Source organism: Protopterus annectens, chromosome 9.part0 (genome assembly GCF_019279795.1).
Source record: "Protopterus annectens isolate FY-2018-M chromosome 9.part0, PAN1.0, whole genome shotgun sequence".
NCBI classification, from domain to species: Eukaryota; Metazoa; Chordata; order Ceratodontiformes; family Protopteridae; genus Protopterus; species Protopterus annectens.
In genome coordinates, this window is record NC_056743.1 from 1,712,139,389 (window position 1) to 1,712,157,261 (window position 17,873).

General features: G+C 40.1%; 1 protein-coding gene across 1 annotated transcript in view; it reads left to right on the forward strand.

The window, feature by feature from the left end:
- LOC122810766 overlaps window positions 1-17,873 on the forward strand; it is a 427,664-nt gene that overhangs the window by 326,664 nt on the left and 83,127 nt on the right. The window contains exon 4 of the mRNA XM_044082326.1: window positions 1,265-1,384. Coding sequence (XP_043938261.1) covers window positions 1,265-1,384 — 120 coding nt within the window. The remainder of the gene's footprint in view (window positions 1-1,264; window positions 1,385-17,873) is intronic.

Genomic DNA, 17,873 nt, shown 5'->3' on the forward strand with positions numbered 1-17,873 from the left:
CTACCATATAGTCTGGGGGAAAAGGGGCACAGCTGGAGAACCTGTGCCAGCCTTCACCAGGAGTGTCTGTGTGGCTGTATAAACTCTTAAAGTTTGTGTGTGTCAGCTACTTGGGCAGGGACACGAAGTACTGGTTGGACAGAGAGGGTGCTGGAGGTTTTAGCTTGCCCAATAGGCTGAGATCTGGACCCTATAGCTGTGCCATTGGGGAGTCTTATTGGGGACCTGGAGAGCAAGGGACCGACCATCCCCAGACTGACTGTGATCTCTGTGTGCTCTTTAGGGAAATTGCACTTTACTGTGTGTATTTATTATCCTTCCTCCTATACGAGATGCCCCTCACTGGTGTTAGTGGTGAGGATTGAGGCTCCTTGATTGCTGGGCCAGGGCACGGGTGGCATAGCCCGATATAAGGTTAGGTCAGGTACATAATGCACTGTTTCAACATTTTCATGCAAATCCAGGGCATTGCTTTCATGTTTTCAGCATTGCAGGTTGGGAGAAATAACATGAGAGGTGGGAACTTAGTCTCATTCACTTCTGTATAATTCACTAAGTGGATTGTTGAACTTTCAAGCAGATAGGGCTCCAGGCTTGAATGGGTTAATTCCCTTGAAGCCAATTTTAAAAAGGAGGATGGTGCATTATTGATTCTTATTGGCTGTTATTTTAAATTCTGTGATGTAGTTCAATTTTTTACCTGAAAAAGGGTACACATCTGAAAGCGCTTATCTTGGAGTTGACTGCTACATCATTTTATTTGTTGTTTTATTAAAGGTGTTTAATTGTGGTACAGCCTGGTGTTTGACCGTCTTTTGCTCTGCTTCCATTTTATGTTTGTTGGACAGTCAACCTTTAGCGTGGGACTTTAGTTTTTTGCTTAAGTAGGGTATTGTGTCAAATGCCTTGGCCAGATCCAGGTAGGAAGTGTGAACCATTTTTCCCTCATCCATTGCTTTGGTTACCTTGTCAAAGAGGTTGACCAGGTGGAGTAGGCATGATCTGCCCTTGACAAAACCAGCTGGGTTGGGTCTAGTGTCTGGAGGTTTACTTTGTGTATTGATCATTTCCATAGCAATTATTTCCATGGCTTTACAAACAAGACTTTGGGTCTGTAGTTAGCCCACCTTTTTGCAGAGGTATGACTGATGCTGTTCACTATTCATGAGACATGAAATCTGTATGAAGGCTACAGTTAAAATAGTAATTCCAGAGGTGCTAATAGGTCATGATCTGATGTTAATCTTCATTTTATCCTTTACAGATGGGTTTGGTTTCGATATCGGAACAGACTTGGCCATTGCTACAGCTCGCATCAGCCAAAGACTGTCGAGCTTCACTTTTACCCAGAATCCCTCTCAGAAAGCAGCAAACGAGATCTGAGGTAATGGAAACAGTCACATATAGCTACTGCTACTCTAGCATTAGTGGGTTTAAATAATTTGTTTGTCTTTTTCTTACAATTTCTGCTTCTTTTCCCTTTAATCTGTCTTTTTACACTTGGTGTATTCTTACACTTGGTGTATTCAAGTATCATCGTTGATGCAAAAGTGTAAAGAGAAAATGTATTTCCCACTGTAATTATTGATGGTTTCCTCCCTGTCTCTTTTGTAGGTCTTTCATGTCCCTGTGCACGCCTATGTTACCTCTATGACTATCATTGCTGATGGTCCCTTCCCCTAAATATATAAAATATTAAAAATATCTGTTCTGCTGTCACTTTTCTTTTCCTTGTAGCGTAATATTTATCAGTCACTATTTTTCTACCCTCTTTACTTGTTTTGACATGGCTGAGAAGGGTAAGGGTCCTTCTGGCTTCAAAAAATGCCAGAAGTGTGGTCATAAAATTCCCTCATCAGACTTTCAGTCTTGATGCGTTTGTTTTGGCCCGCACCACTTACAGGAAGACTACAGGATTTGTCACGCCTTTAGCCACCGAGCGCTGGTGGAAAGGTATAATAAGCTCATCTTAAAAGGACTACTTCCTTCAGCTTTTTGGCAAAGCCTTATCTTCTGTAGAAAGACAGACATTGCATCTCCATCTTAGTCTTCTCCGGAAAAAAGCAAGAAAAAAGTTTCTTGCTTCCGACCTCCTCATCTGTTCAGAAAGTTAAGAAATTTAAGTTCTTGGTTCCAAAAGTTTCCATGGAACTGCAGGCCTCTGCTGCTGATACTCTGGTGCTGGCATCCATTCCGGCAGCGATGGTCATTTCAATGCCTTTGATGTTGAAGGTCTAGATACAGGAAATTACTAACTGTCTCACCTGCTAAGACCACATTGCCTAGAACTACATACTCACCCTCCACTGATCCTTTTGTTGGGGAGCTCCCAGAAGTTTTTTTGCAGAGGCCCAAGTCTCTTTCAACGTTATCTGTCCACTCCACCAAAAGTCTTTCCAAACTCGAAGTGGAGAGGAAAGTGAATACAATTTTATGGGCTAGAAGGCTTTCAGGCCCCCCTTTGAGTCTTGGTACTGAAACTTTCTTTACACCACTAACTACTCTTCCTCTAACCTTCTTGGAGGTCTTAGAGACCTCTGTTCCACATTTCCCAGTGCCAACTGTACCAGCTCCAGAGTTGTTCACTTCTTTGGAGTCAGTGGTTACTGTGAGCTCTTCGACTGTTTCTCAACAGGAGACCTCCTGGAGCTGTAGCTACCCTGTTGGTTCCAGGGGGCAGGTCTTGACTCCAGTCCCTACTCCTCAGAGCTTCATCTCAAGTTAGTGTGACTCCGACTTCGGTCTTGAGGGTCAGTTCTTCAGAGTGGGACGTGACCCCGGTTCTGAGGCAGTCTGTCTTGGTTCCATGCTTCCTTCCCTATTCAGGGGGGCTGGCTTTTGAGGCCATGCAGAGGACCCTTTCTCTTGCAGAGACTTAGTTGGTGCCTTCCCCTTTGGAACAGGTACCCCCCCTCTAGTTCAGTTATTCCTCCTGCCTCTCCACTGGGACAGCAGGTGATGAAGTCTCAGGTGTCACAGGCTCAGTTACTGTCATTTTTTGATACCTCCCCAGATTATCCCCTGAGGAAGTTCCTCAGCAGAAGTGGAAGAAACAGCACTTGGATTCCCCCAGGAATCCATCACAGAGGACACAGATTTAAATGAGAGGAAGGGTCCCCACAGTTGCCTCCTGAAGATGTCTCATTTGGAGACATCCTGGGAATTTTAAAACAGAGGAGTGGCTGGAAGTCCCAAAACCCTTCCTCTGAGGAATCTGTTTACCTGCAGGCTTTTGGCACTTGTCTACCTATTTAACTCTTATGACACTGCCCACTGATGACTTCAGTTGATTTCACAGTGGGTGTGGAAGGCTCCAGCCACCATTGAGCTCATCCCCAAAAGACCTAGTAAGATACTTTCCACTCCCGAAGATAAACCGTTTTGGGCCAAGGGGTTAGCTGTATGTGCTATGGTCGTAGCGGCTTCCACTAAAAGGGAACTAACAGAGGAGAGTTCTTCTGTCCAACAGGAAGTTTCAGGCTATGGACAGATTTGGGAACCGGGTCTACTCTTCGTCCATCACCATAAGGTCCTTGAATTTTTGGAACATTTCACCAGACTCCAACAGGATCTGGTTAAGGAGTTGCTGGACACACTGGTAGGAGCTGTAGCTGAGGGAGTCCAAGGGAAAGCAGCTTCCCAGTTATCCACCCAGGAGTCTGTGTCTAATTTGTCCATGAGACTGATCGCTCGTACAGCAGAAGAGACATCTAGAGCAGCAGGTACAGGTGTAGCCATAAGGAGACCAGCCTGGATGGACCTGTATGACTTTGCGGAAACATTCAAGTCTTCTTTCATCAATGCTCCTTTTGACGGAACTTCCTCATTTGGCCCTAAAGTAAGAGACTTTATCCAGTTATCAGAAGGATGGTAAGACCCTTTCTGCTGTGGGTGTATGTTTCTCCACCCCACAAAGGTCATTTTCTTGGAACCACAGGATTGGTGGGAAAGTGTGGTTCAAGAAATCCCAAGGGCCTTTCCAAGACGCATGTGGAGGGAGTTCCCCTAGGGACAGATGGAGGAACCAAAACAGAAGACGCCACCCTTATGGCAGAGGTGATTTGCAAAACCAGGGCTTCAGGGATTCCTTTCCAGGGAAGCCCTTTCAGTGTTCCTGAAGGGAGGTCTGATTGTCTTCCTCTGGAGGCAGTCCAGGGACGCTTGTCCTTGCATCTAAATGCCTGGCTAAACTTAACAGATTCCTGGGTGCAACAGATCATATACAGAGGCTATATCATTCCCTTTTCTCAACCCCCCCCACGCACAAGAAAATCCCCGATGTTCCACCCTATCAGAGAGATTCAGCAGTGCAACAAATTCAGAAACTTGCCCCTCTGCATTACAGTCTTCTAACTAATTTCTTTCTTTTATTTTTAGACATGTTAAAAGATCGATGTTTTGAAACATCGACCATATGGTCTCGACCATATGCAGTTCGATGTTTCAAATGTTCGATCTTTTAACGTGTAACTAATATATATATATATATATATATATATATATATATATATATATATATATATATATAAATGTGTGTATATGTATGGTTTGTTTGTATATCTTCTGCAAACTCAATCTGAGGTAACTGAGAGAGGGATTCTGGGTAGAGGTGAACTTTGAGAGTTTTTTGGCTGGCGCTAGCTGTAGTAAGTCTGAGTTGGTTCTGATATCTGAACCGAACCCATCTGTCAAGGATAAGTGAAGACTGACAACACAGAATGTTATGGTGAGTACATAACAACATTTGTAATGCTATTGATGCAGTGTTCTTGGTCTTGGACAGAGTATTTAGGACCTGTCCCTTAGTGATAGTGGGGGGAGTTGTATTTGATGATATTTCCTGAGAGAAGGTTGAGGGGGAGAGAGGAATAAAGTTGGAGCTGAATCTGGTCATCCAGGAGATTTGCTATATGTTATGGCTCATTATTGGTGTCTCCAATTGCAATGACCTCTGCACACAGTTGTATTGCCTTTGAGGTTGCGGGCATAGCTAAGGAATGCTTTTTGGTTGTCCTTGGCCTGAGAGGCCAAACTTACCTCAAATTTAGTAGACTTTCTGCTCTCTGAGTTGCTTGTTTATTTTGAGTGCTTTTATCCTGCTGGGTGCTGGACCTCCTAATTTTTGCCATGAGTTTCTTCCTTCTGTTATATTTATTTATTTTACATTTGTTGAGCGGGATAGTCCAACTGGGACAAAGCCCTTTTTCAGTGGAGGCCCAGGGAGAAAAGCTCCACAGTACAACTATAAATTAAACACACATGTTGAATTAAATGTAAAATACAGAAAGGTTAGCAGCCTATAACCTAATGATAAAAGAAACAAGAGACTAATGTACATCAAAAATAGAAAAACATAAAAGTGGAACAGACAAAGAATAGTAGATAATGACATTCAGTAAGTTGACCAGTTACTAAATGAAATCAACAGAAGTTGTAAAATTATTATTAATAGGTTAAGATATAGTGCAGCAGAAATCAAATGCAAAGAAGAGAAGTAGCAGAAAGAGAGTAAAGCGACTCCTAGGGTGAAGAAGCAGGTTAGGTGGAGAAGCAAACAAAGCATAGAAAAAAGTAAGGGGAGAAATAGGGGTTAGGAAGGAGAAGAGAATAAGAAGAGAAGTGGGAGAGAGTAAGGACCATCTTCAGGTAGGTTGGTTACACTGACATATTCCATTTTGGTTTAGATATTCTTTGAGAGCTCTCTGAAATTTGTGGACTTGAGGTATACTTCTAAGGGTCATACGAAGCTCGTTCCATTGAATGGCAGGTAGTTATATAGGTTCTGTCCGTCATAGGTTTGTAAATCTGTAACAAATACTGAAAAGAGATCCTTAGAGGTCGGGAACGGATATAAAACAAGACTGGTGATGAAATACTAGGGCAGGAAGAAGGGTTTATAGATAATGGACTGAATGATGATCATTTGAGTAACTTTGAGTTGGTTAGGGAACTCTAGCCAAGTGAGTGACCTGAGGACATGACAGTGGTGAGATTTGGATGGCAGATTAGCAGCAAATCTAGCTACCTTTTGTTATAGGTAGATTCAAGTTTAGTGAGAAGAGAAGACTGAAGATTTGTAAATATTTGTGAGCTGTAGAAAAGGTTGGGAAGAAGGTAAGCAATGGCTACTGAGATTCTGGGGTCAGAAACCTTGTGTTTCTATATAGGAAGCCAAGCTTTTGGTGAGTTTTCTTAATAGAGTGATGTATATGAAGGTCACATTTCAGTTGATCATCTATGATTACTCCAAGGAGCTTAGTCTGGCTAACAGGGATGATGATAGTATTATTCAGTGAAAAGATGGTAAGTGAGGATTTGAGATGGAAGAGGGGTTTTGGGAGGAAAGATAAGAGTTTTGTCTTTTTCGGATTGAGTATTAGTTGATTGTTAGTAAGCCATGTTTCAGTAATTTTGTATGAAGCTTGTGTGAGGATAAGTAATTCTCTTGGATTGTCAGCTGTAGGTATAATAGTGGAGTCCTCAGCATACTGTATGAGGTAAGACTTTGGGCAGGATTTATGTAATTCATTAGTAAAGATATTTAAAAAGAAAGGGTCCAGGAATAGAGCCTTGTGGGATGCCAGAATTAATGGGGAGAAATGGCAGAGAGACATTTAATGGACTGCTGCCGATTAGAAAGGTAGCTCTTAAACCAGGAGATTGTTGCTGAGGAAAAGTTAAGCTGGGACAGCTTCAAGAGGAGTATAGGGTGGGAGACTGTATCAAAGGCTTTTGACAGATCTAAATAGAGAGAGGAAATGAGTTTATTATCTCTAGCAAGGGAAATGGTTTTGGTAAAGGAAATGAGAGCAGTACTGGTACTGTGGTGTGGGCAGAAGGCATGCTGGGTAGGAATGATCAGGTTCCCATGAGTAATGTGGGCCATGAGTTGTTTGTAGATGCAGTGTTCAATCATTTTTGAGAGTGGAGAAAGTATGGCAGTAGGTCAGTAGTTAGAAAGATTTGTGGAATTTCCACCTTTGTGAATAGTTATAGTATAGAACTGTTTCCAAACAGAAGGAACAGTAGATTTAGCGATAGAGTGGTTTATAAGGATGGAGACAGGGTATGCTATAGATGTAGCAGCAGTTTTTAGGAAGAAAGATGGAAGATTATCAGCAGATGGGGAGCAGATTTTAAGTTTGAGGAGAAGTTTTTTAATGTAGCATGTAGGAATTGGTGAAGGGGGGGGGGGGGTTGTTGATGGGGAGATGTAGGTGGTAAGAGATTAGTTTGGTTGGAAGCCTGTGAAAGTTTGCTTATAGTGTCAACGAAGTAAGAATTGGAAATGGATGCAGTTTCAGAGGGTGTATTGTTGGGAAAGGGATTAGATGTCGAAGGATTGCCTGGGTAGAGTATTTGGTTTATAGTGTTCCAAAACTACTTAGGATTTTTAGATTGCGTAGTCTGAGATAGAAGGTAGAAATTTCTTTTATCATTATTATGTTTTTTGGTGAGGTTACGAAGTTCCCTATATCTTTGGAAATTAGAGGGAGATTGTCTTGGACGAATGTTTCCAGGCAGCGTCTACTTTTAGTATAAGAGTCTGAGTAAAGTTGCTTAACCAGGGTGAGTTGTGGGATTTAACTCTAACATTTCTAGGAGGAACCAGAGAGTTGAGTATGTTGAGGAAAATTGAGTTAAAATGTGACGCAGCTTCTTCATTAGGTAAGGCAAAGAGGAAGGACCAATCTACAGCTGAGAGAGCATTGTTGAATGTCACAGGGTTAAAGGTAGTTAATTTCTGGCATTCTTTGAATTTGTGTTGTCTGGAAATGTGAGGAGAGAGTCGAAGAATACGAATAGGACAGTGGTCGCTGATAGTCAGGTAGTGTTTCAGGGATATGATATAGTTTAGGGTTGGAGACTAAAATCCTCTACAAGAGAACTAGAATTAGTAGGTTTATGATGGGAAGTGGGAGACGAGATAAGTTGTGTGTAGCCAAAAAGGTTAATGCAGTTGGTAGGGGAGGTAGAGCGATACGTTATACAGCCTATTGATTTTGTGATTTCACCAGGGTGGCTTGGTTTTTGAGTCAGTTCGATACTACTCCCTGGTGGGTACTGCTGCCTCTGCAGCTATTAACATGCTTGTACAGGGTTTCTGTGAACAGTTCTATATAGGCAGCAGTCTTCTCAGGGTTTGAAATTTTGTGAGGTTATCACTTTGTAGCAGGTGGTTAGCCTTAGAATAGTTCCTGAATATTAGCTGGGGGTCCAGGTGTTATTTTTTTTTTACTTCAAAGGAGACCATTTTGTAGTCTGCCCTTACCAGGTAAGACATTACAGTGGGGGGTGTGCAGCACTCTTCCATATTAGTGAGGACCAGATCCAGTATGGTTGCACCCCTGGTTGGTGTATTGACTGTCTGGTTCAGGGTGTGTTTACAAAATCCAGGAATCACTGTGCCTGTACATTTGGTGTCGTATAGGATTCCCAGTTAATAGTGGGGTAATTAAAGTCCTCCATGAATATGGTATTGGGTTTGATGATTAGTGTTTCTAATTGGTGTAACTACATGGTATGGGTTTTCTGGGTCATAGAGGGGAGGACTGTAGCATGCAAGGAAGTGGTATTGGATATTGCCTATGCTGGTTTGAACAAGGAGCAGCTCAAATGTGTTGTCCTGTTTGAGCAGCCTTGAAGTACATTTATTTTTGATGCAATAGAGATACCTCCACGTTTAGTCCCTGCCTGTGAAGTAGCTGGTCTAAATGTGTTGAAGGCATTATAACCTTGCACTATTAGTTTGCTGTCTGTGACATTAAACCATGTCTTTGTGACAGGACAGATGTCTGCATTCTCTAGGATAAAGAGAGCTTCTAGTGAGTGGAGTTTTTTTTAGGCTCCTAGCATTGAGCAGTAATACCTTTAGATTTCCTTGGTTTTGATTTGCTATGTTGGAAGCACTTTCAGTTTGGCATTCCCTAAAAAAGGCACTATGGGGGGGAAGATATTTTAACTAATATTCAAAAGGCTAGAGAGGAGAGGTGCAGACAATCCTTGGCAAAGCAGTGTGGTCTGCTGACCATCTTGTTCCATGCTGGTAGATATTGTACCCCCTTAGAATGACACCAGAAACTAAGCCAATTATTAATGTCAGTCTTCATTTGTTCATATTGTGGCACCATGCTAAGAGAAGGTAAAATGCTGCTCAATGCTAGGCTCATACCAGCCTGAGAAGCACATTCCAAGAGCTTCACAATGTCTCTCTCCATATAGTGTGGGGAGATACGTCTCGGGTCGTTTACTCCGACGTGGACTATGAGTCAGTCATATTGGTACTTATGGTCAGATGATCTGAGTGTGTGTGCAATGTGGTGGATCCTAGCCCCTGATAAGCAACTGACTGTGACTTTCTTCTTACTCAGCCTGGGGATGGGGACATCAGGTTGTCTCACGATGGAGTCTCCAATGACTAGAATGTTGGATTGTGTGGTGGCTTGCCTTATGGGCTTAGAGGTAGAGACTCCATAAGATGTAGATCTGTGTTGATGTTGGGTGTTTTGAGAGAGTGCATTTGGTGCTGCTAAGGGTATTTGTTATGTGTTCTTCATCTAGGAGGTCTCTGTGGTTTAGGAAGGTTACACTTAAATGACTCTGCATATGTGAGTCTGTATGTCTGCTTTGAATGGTGTGTGATGGGTGCAGCTTGTGTAGTACTGACAAACATATTGGCGTTAGGAGTACTTTGTGAGAGCTTTGCATCCAGTGACAGTGTGTAAATAAACTTTTGCTTACCATATCAGTTTGGGAATTAACTGGTCAGTAAACATTAAGCAATTTATGCATTGGCTCAGGATGCCCATATCAACCAAGCTGGTAACGGAGAAAGCTGGCAATTTCATATCCATGACAACAGACCCTTTTTATTGATTAGACAGTTGGAGTAAGAATATTAGTCAATGTCAGGAGTATCCAGTTTTCAACTATGGAGGCGCTAGTAGTCCCATGTGCAACTAGGTATTGGAGAAATTTAAGTCGTGCTTTTACAGGAAAAATGTCATTCAAGGTATCGGAGTCTGTACAGACCACTGCCAAACACTTGAGGGGAAACTAATACATAGACCCTGAAAATTTAAGGATGAAGTATTTATGCAGATATTGAAGTTAAAACAAATCAACCAGTACTTACTAAAAACAAAGAATTAGCTTGTCAAGAATGATGACAATTATTTATCCTTTGACTTAGTCACACAAGGCTAGGCCTCTTTTCAGGCGTGACCAAAGGTGGTAATTATACTATTATGGAAATTTTGACCAGAGCATTGGGGAACTTCCCGGTGTTGGTGTTAAAAGTGAGACCCATTTTTCAAGAGCACTTCCTGTTTCAGTTCCAGGCACACATGGGGCCTGGAGAAACACGGGAGACAGATGGGAGAGATATAATGGAGTGGTGAGAGAGATGGAGGAGAAAGCAAATATTGAGACTGGAAATGTTTGCAAGGTTCTGGGAGATGTTTCAAATCTGTTTGATGGAGAAGAGTCTGAAAATGACAGATTTATTATTACAGTTCTCCAGTTGGGAGGGATGCGGGATGGTTTACTTAAAGGAATGGTGATAGAGAGAGCCAGAGAATGAAGGAGATGTTTCTTGGGTGGACATTATGGAGAAAATACAAAAGACCGATACAGATAAAATCCTGAAGGATAGTGGTGGCATCTGAAAGACATATGCAGAGAAAGTAAAAGATGAAAGGGGAGGAGCAGAAACGAAGGCAAAAGAAAATGACCAGCTGAAGTACGTGGTAAGGACTCGAAGTAAAGAAGACAACGAAATGGATGGGTGCATAGAGTGAGACAATTTAGTAGCTCCTTTGGGTATAAAAGCATATGAGGTAAGCGCATTTATTTTTATTAGCAGAGACATTTTGTGACATTTGAGACTGCTTTTTCAATGGAGTATTTTCTTGAAGAATGTGAAAAAAAAGACAATAACCCATGGAATCTTTGTGATGAAAGCACTTAAAGGAAACAAGAAACTTCCCGTATCATTTTGAACCAAGGTGGCGAGAGAGAGATATTGAAAGGACATTTGGAAACTTTATGTAATGGAATACTGGACATTACAAAAGTTTATAATTAAAGCGGTTTATGGACTGGTGGATGGAATTGTAATATTGTATATTTTTTTCTCTTTCTATTTTTAACATGCATACCAAGAGTAATAAATGTGGAAGGGAATAGAGGTTTCATAAAATACTGTTGACAACCCATATTAGTTTATGTATAAAGAATTATGTAGTAGAATATTTAAATTCATGTGGAAGAAGGAAGACAGAAGACAGTTTAAAAGCTGAAAACCAAATAGTATTGAATAATAAGGATAAGATGTTTATGAATATACAAAAGAGATTTGAAACTAAAATGGAAAATATTACGGAAGATGGCATATGTAGCATAAAGGAGAAGTTTTGTCAGGAATTATTGATAAAGAAATTGTCGATGCTGTGTATAGAAAGGAAGAATCAAAAATCAGTGTAGGAGACATTAATACATTTGACAATATTGGAAATTAAATCTTGTGGGTAATGAAAGAAAATGTTAAGTGAGAAAGTTAGGAAATTATGTATGTCAGTTTGTCAGCTTATAGTAATAAAGTAACATTTTTATTTATTTTACTTATTTTACACTTGTTAACTGGGATGGTCTGACTGGACACGGGCCCATTTTCAGCAGAGGCTCAGGGAGAAAAGCTGCACAGTAAGTAAAAGTTTACACAATATGTTAAAATACAGTATACAGAGAATTTTCAAACAATATGTCAAAATACAGTATACAGCAGAAGATAGAAGACCTATCTATATATATATATATATATATATATATATATATATATATATATATATATATATATAGAGAGAGAGAGAGATGTAGATATATATATATATATATATATATATATATATATATATATGAAAAAATAGTTACACGAGAAGACCTATAATATATATATTACAGTAGGTATATTAGGAGGTGAGGTATACAAGTGGAATAATTTGAGGACTTATACTTGTAAATGGCTGGTTAAGCCAAGAGGTACATATAAAGAGTGGAATGTCCAATGGAGTTGTATACTGTTTGCATTGGTTATAAATATGATGGTATGAAATACATTGCAAGATGAAGGAGGTAGGGTGTATAAAACCTGAAGGGTTAAAAATTCTTGTTCTGTTAACATAGGCAAATATTATAATAATTCCAAAATTATAAAATTTGCACAAATGAGTGTTGAGGTGTGATATGGATGGCTTTAAATAGAGAGAAAAGTAAAGGTTTAGGTGATGTAGTAAAGCTGGGGGAGGGTTAAATTTTGCAACAAATGTTTGTGTTGGGAATAAAACGTGAGAAAGATGCAAGTAGAATGTAATCGGGAAACTAGAAAAATAAACCTGCCTTTTCTGGAGAACATATAAATTATTCAGAAAAAAAATGGTTTATTTAATAAATTCTGTACTGATGGGGAAAACTGTATACTTGTAAAGTGTGTTTGTGTTGCCAGCAGTATTTGAAAAGGAATTAATGTGAATATCCTTTCATTTATTTGGGTTTCTAGATTAAACCTAGTAAAAAGGCTAGCTTTGTATGTAAAGAGGAAAGATGTTAGGATTAATTAACCCAGTTCTGTATGCTGCTTCATTAAATTTGTATAAAGTGTTAAGGTGGATAAATGAAAAAGGTGAGAGATTAGTCGTAAACCTGTATAATATGTTACATTTTGGATTATGGTAAAAAAATGAAGAAATAAAATATTGCAAAGAAAAAATAGTTTTGTGGAAAATAAAAAAAATGACATAGAAAATGGTATAAGGATTTAATAAAAAAATACTGTTTAAAACCATGGGAAAATGTATGTATAATCAGAAATAGAATGTAAAGATTGTTTGTGGAGACTGGTTAATAGACAAGTTACCAGTAAAAGGAAATATGCCATATAAAAACAAAAGTGATGGAATAAGTTTACATTCTCAATGGGAAGAAACTATAGGACATGTGTTTTTGAAATGTAAACAAGTGAAAAATTTAAGGAGAAAACTATGTAAAATGATTTTTTGAAGATATAAAAATGGATACAGTAGATGTGATTAAATATTGATGTTATAGGAATAGAAGTAAAGAATATATTAAAATATGTTTTATGTCATGGGTTATATGGAATGAATAAATTACATTTAATGGTAAATGGATTTTGGCAACAATATTAAGTAAAATCAGAAGGTGGTTATGGAAAAGTGAGTGGGGGTATAATGAGTATGAAAATGTGTTGTAAAGGAAGCTATGAATATGTTTAAATATTTGTAAATGTGTTGTAAAGACGTTTTTGTATACAAGTAAAGGACCCATGCTATTTTTGGTAGGTGCCATAGGATCTTTTACATTCACCTGAGCTACCAGCAAGCAACTCAAGCACATGAGGCCCTGCTTAACATCATATCTGAAAGATGGCGCACACAGGAATGCAATACCCCCCAATGCTTCACTGTAGTGTCAGTAATCTCTCTACCAGGTGAGTGTGCCTACCAGTTGTGCCACTGACACTTTTATATGCCAATTGCTAAATAAATATGTGACAGAAAATTTCTTTTATGAGCAGGGAGCACAAATAGCCAAAATGTTGGTTCTTTGGCAACAGTCCTGTTGAAAATGGTCAGCAATAAAAGAGTTGCACAAACCACTTCAGGTACTTAAATCACTATAAGTAATTTATTAGTATAATAGAGGTATAACAGACTTTTTAATTATGATATCTTGTGTTGTGCACTAAAGGGTTTGATTGTTAAACATTTAAATCTGCATCAGCTAAATTATCCTGTTAGTTCAAATGTGCAAGTGCTGTGGATAGGAATGAAATGAATTGTGTAGCTGTATCTTTAAGCAGAAAATGTCTAAAACATTTATATCAGAACTTTTTTTAATTAATGCTACTGTTGAATCTGCCTTGTGTGGTGCTAGTAGCAACGAGTTTAGTTTTGAAGAGTAATTACTTCATGCAAGATGGAACAAGTATTGCATTGTTTTGTCAAAAAGGTGGTGCTCAAAGCTGTTAGGTTAGGGGGTGACAGTGTTGGGCATAAGGTGTTAGGGGGCAGTCTTGAATCAGTGCCAGTTAGTGCATGCATCTGAACAAAAGTATTCCGTATGCATTTGGCTTAAATGAGAACATACGAGCAGTTTGTGAAGAGAATGATGGCTGTTGTGTCAAAGAGCTTTGCTCCTTATTGATTTGTAGTAAACACCTGCTGCATGTATATGTAGTAGCTGTCAGCTGCTATCGAAATGGTGGTGATTGCTCATTTTATTAAAGTGGCTTGTTAAACTGAATCCTTTAATGCATGTTACTAGCTTTAGTTGAAGCCTTTTTTTCTCCCCTTTTCGTAAGTTGTGGACTTTTGTTCCTTAACTTAAGGAAGTGATGTGCCAAATGAGATCATTGTCCAGGGTGCCAAACAATGTAGTCAAGGCTGTAATTAAGCCAGACTGGACTAAAAGATTTGAAGCCAAGTTTACCATGGAAGTAACTTAAATGTAAAAACATGCTGTTCTGAGAAATGACCACAAGATGGAGACAGATGATAGCATAACTGAGAATAGCATTTGAACCTATAAAAAGTCTGACCTAGTTCTAGATTTTCTCATAGAAAACCAAAACCCAGTGTATTTTACTAGATTGGGGATTATCTAGACTACCTTTGGGATTTTTGTTGGTAAGGGTGCAGATTTTCTGTAAATGGTTCTTTACAATTAACATGCCAGGGGAGTAAATACTGTGGGAAGAAATAGCCAGGGTATTCTTATGGCTAGGCTTATATAGGCCCTAGGGCCAATAGCCTAGCACCAACCTATGAACCTATAGGCCTTTTTAATGCAGTTCAGTTTATAAAATGTTTTTGTTTTCAAAGTTAGAAATGTGTAGGTAAGTGGTCTAAGCTGCTAAACTACAGGTGAAAGTTTCAAGTTATTGCTTTTACTTCTTGATACTTGCCAGGTGTTAAAACAGGGTCTATATCATATGAGCGAATTGCACAAATTGCGAATGCTCATAATATCGAACGTACTGGACCTCTAAGTGCTTTTTCTGAGATCGCAGTACAGTGAAGAATGGGATATTTGCCCTTTCCTCACTGTAGTGCAATCTCTGAGTTGGAATATATATTTAGCACAGCCCCCCACAATAGGAAGTTTGAGGTTCGGTACGTTCGATATTAAGAGCGTTCGCAATTTGTGCGATTCACTCATATGATATAGACCCGTTAAAACATATAGATCACGGTTTGCTAATTGGGTCCACTTTTAGGTGCCTTTCATGTGCTCTAAAAAGATAGCAAATCCTTCAGAACTTTTTTTTTTTTTTTTATAGTCAGTGGGCCAGGCAAGTAGACAAGAACTCAGTGGTAAACCTTCCAAGGAAAACTTGTGCTTTTCTGTCTAAAGCATTGTCTTTAGCCAAGAAATGTAATGTTTTAGGATCATTGTATTTCTAAGGGAGTTTATTATAAATCATTGTTGTATTTCTAAGGGAGTTTATTATAAATACTTGTGTGAAAAAAATATATTTTGATGAACCACTTTTAGTCAGGTTTTGTGCATTTGTTTGTTTTTTTTTTTTTTTTTTTTTTTTTTTTGTGTGGTGGGCAGGAAAATGTGCTTGTGGGGGACTCAATGGTTTACTTATCTAAAGAGCAGTTACTTTCTTCTTAACTTTTACCACCTTGTCCAGGCTCAGCTGTCCAATCCAGTTTCAAGGTCTTTTATTGGTCTTTGTGGTTTTATGTTCCGTCTGCAAGAACAAGCAACTTGCCATGGTGTCAGGTCAGCTCTTTTTTCCCTCAGGCACTGGTGGATGACTCTGCTGTGGCCACTTGTCTTTTCCCCTGTTCCTTTGATGTAGCTTATGCTGTTATCAAAGATCAGGGGATAGCTATGCTCTCTGTGGCTTTAATGATGCCCTTGGCAGGCAAAGGAGAGCCACGCTATCTTACACTGTCTTGCCTGTCTCAGGGGAAAGGGCAGGTGAAAGATGTTTTGTGTTTCCGTGTTGCAGTTCTGACTATTGGGATTTACTGCCCTGAAAGTCCTCAGTTGGCCGGACTACTAGAGAAGAGTCTTTCCGGCCCCTAGGGTGGCAGATGCTCAAACTGATGTCAGTACGCTCAGGTATAAAGGTAGCCAGCCTGTGTCAGAACACCAGTATTTTCTTTTTGTGGAAGACCTGAAGCACCAAAGCAGCATTCAAGTGTGCCAGTTGGCTCATACCAAAGAGAGATGTTGTCCGACAGTTAAGCACCCCATTGGGGAACTTTTCCTTTCCGTGCTCATGTCAGATGGTCAATTGTCTCCATTGTGGTAAGCGGATCCCACACAGACTTTCACTCCCATCATGTTACTGGCATAGGCAGGATTACCCACAGGCTAAGATGAGGGTTAGTGGACTTACTGGAACATGAGCCTTGGCTGTTCTTCCAGTTCTGGAAGTGGTGGATGTTGTCTTCCAGGAATCTTCTCTTAAGCCTGACTTCTACCCCCCCCCCCTTCTTGAAAACCAGACTGGTTTTACCGTGTTCAAGAATCCTCTTTCTGCAGATAAAGAGCAGGGACCTTGACAGGTTCTGCAAGAAGGTCTACACCTTTGCCACACTCGCCATGAGGGCCCCCAACTGCCAATTTCATATGATTAAGTACCAGCAGACTATCCTTGACCAACCTAGAAGGAGGCATCTGCCCTGGAGGACAAAAACCTCTCCAAGGAATTGTCAGTCATGCTAGTGCACAAGTTGCTAAGCATTCTGTAGACTGTGGATATGATGCCATGGAAGCATCTTGCAGAGCTGCCACTATTGAGTCAGTGACTAGAAGACATGTTTGGCTTCAAGAATAAGCCCTTCTGGACCATGTGAAATCTAATCTGTTAAATGTCTTCCTTTACAAGAATGTTCTTTTTGACCCAAAAGCAGAAGTGCTGAAAAAGTGGAGGACAAAGCTAAGTCTATGCAAATGGTGAAAGATGTCCCCCAAGCATAGCCCCCAGGGTTTGACAAATTCCCATGTTAAAAATGGTCCCTTTCCGGCCCACCTAGAAGTATCCAGAGGAAACCCCAAAGGGAAAGATCACATAGGCAGATGCAGCTCCCGCAAAAAGGCAGACAGACCTCAGAAACCTCAAGACAAAGGAGTTCTAGACCCCAAGCCACTTCGAGATTCACAATGACTCAGCCACCCCACCCTCAACCCCCACCACAAAACTAGGAGGAAGGCTGCCTCTATTCTCATACCTGGACCCTAATTACCTCAGACAAGTGGGTTCTAGACATTATTCCAGATAGCTACAAGCTCACTTTCAAAGAGCAATTAACATTCTCTGGTTTTCCAGATGTCTCCCTAAATGAAATGACTGAGACCTGGTTTAAATTCAAAATCTTTGTGTGCAAGGAGCAGTAGAGCCAGTCTCTCCTCCTCCAGGCAGAGAATGGAATTCTATACTGTACTTCATTCCTGGTCCCCAGGAATGAAGGGTCTTGGTGCCCTATCCTGAACCTGTCAAAAGTCAACCAGTTTCTCTTGGTTCCCGGATTGAGAATGTTAACTCTTCTAAAGCTTCTTCCCATACTATCCACACAGAATTTCATGGTTTCTCTAGACCTAAAGGATGCCTACCTTCACATTTCTATACAGGAATCCCACAGAAAGTTCCTTTGCTTCATAGTAGGATCCAGTCATTATCAATTTTCTGCTCTGCCCCTTGGCTTATCTGCTGCACCAACAGTGTTCAGAAGGTGCCTGGCTCCATTGATAACTTTCTGTAGGACAACAGGAATACAAATATACCCCTGCCTGGATGACTGCTTTTTACAGTCAACAGATCCCTCCAAACTACT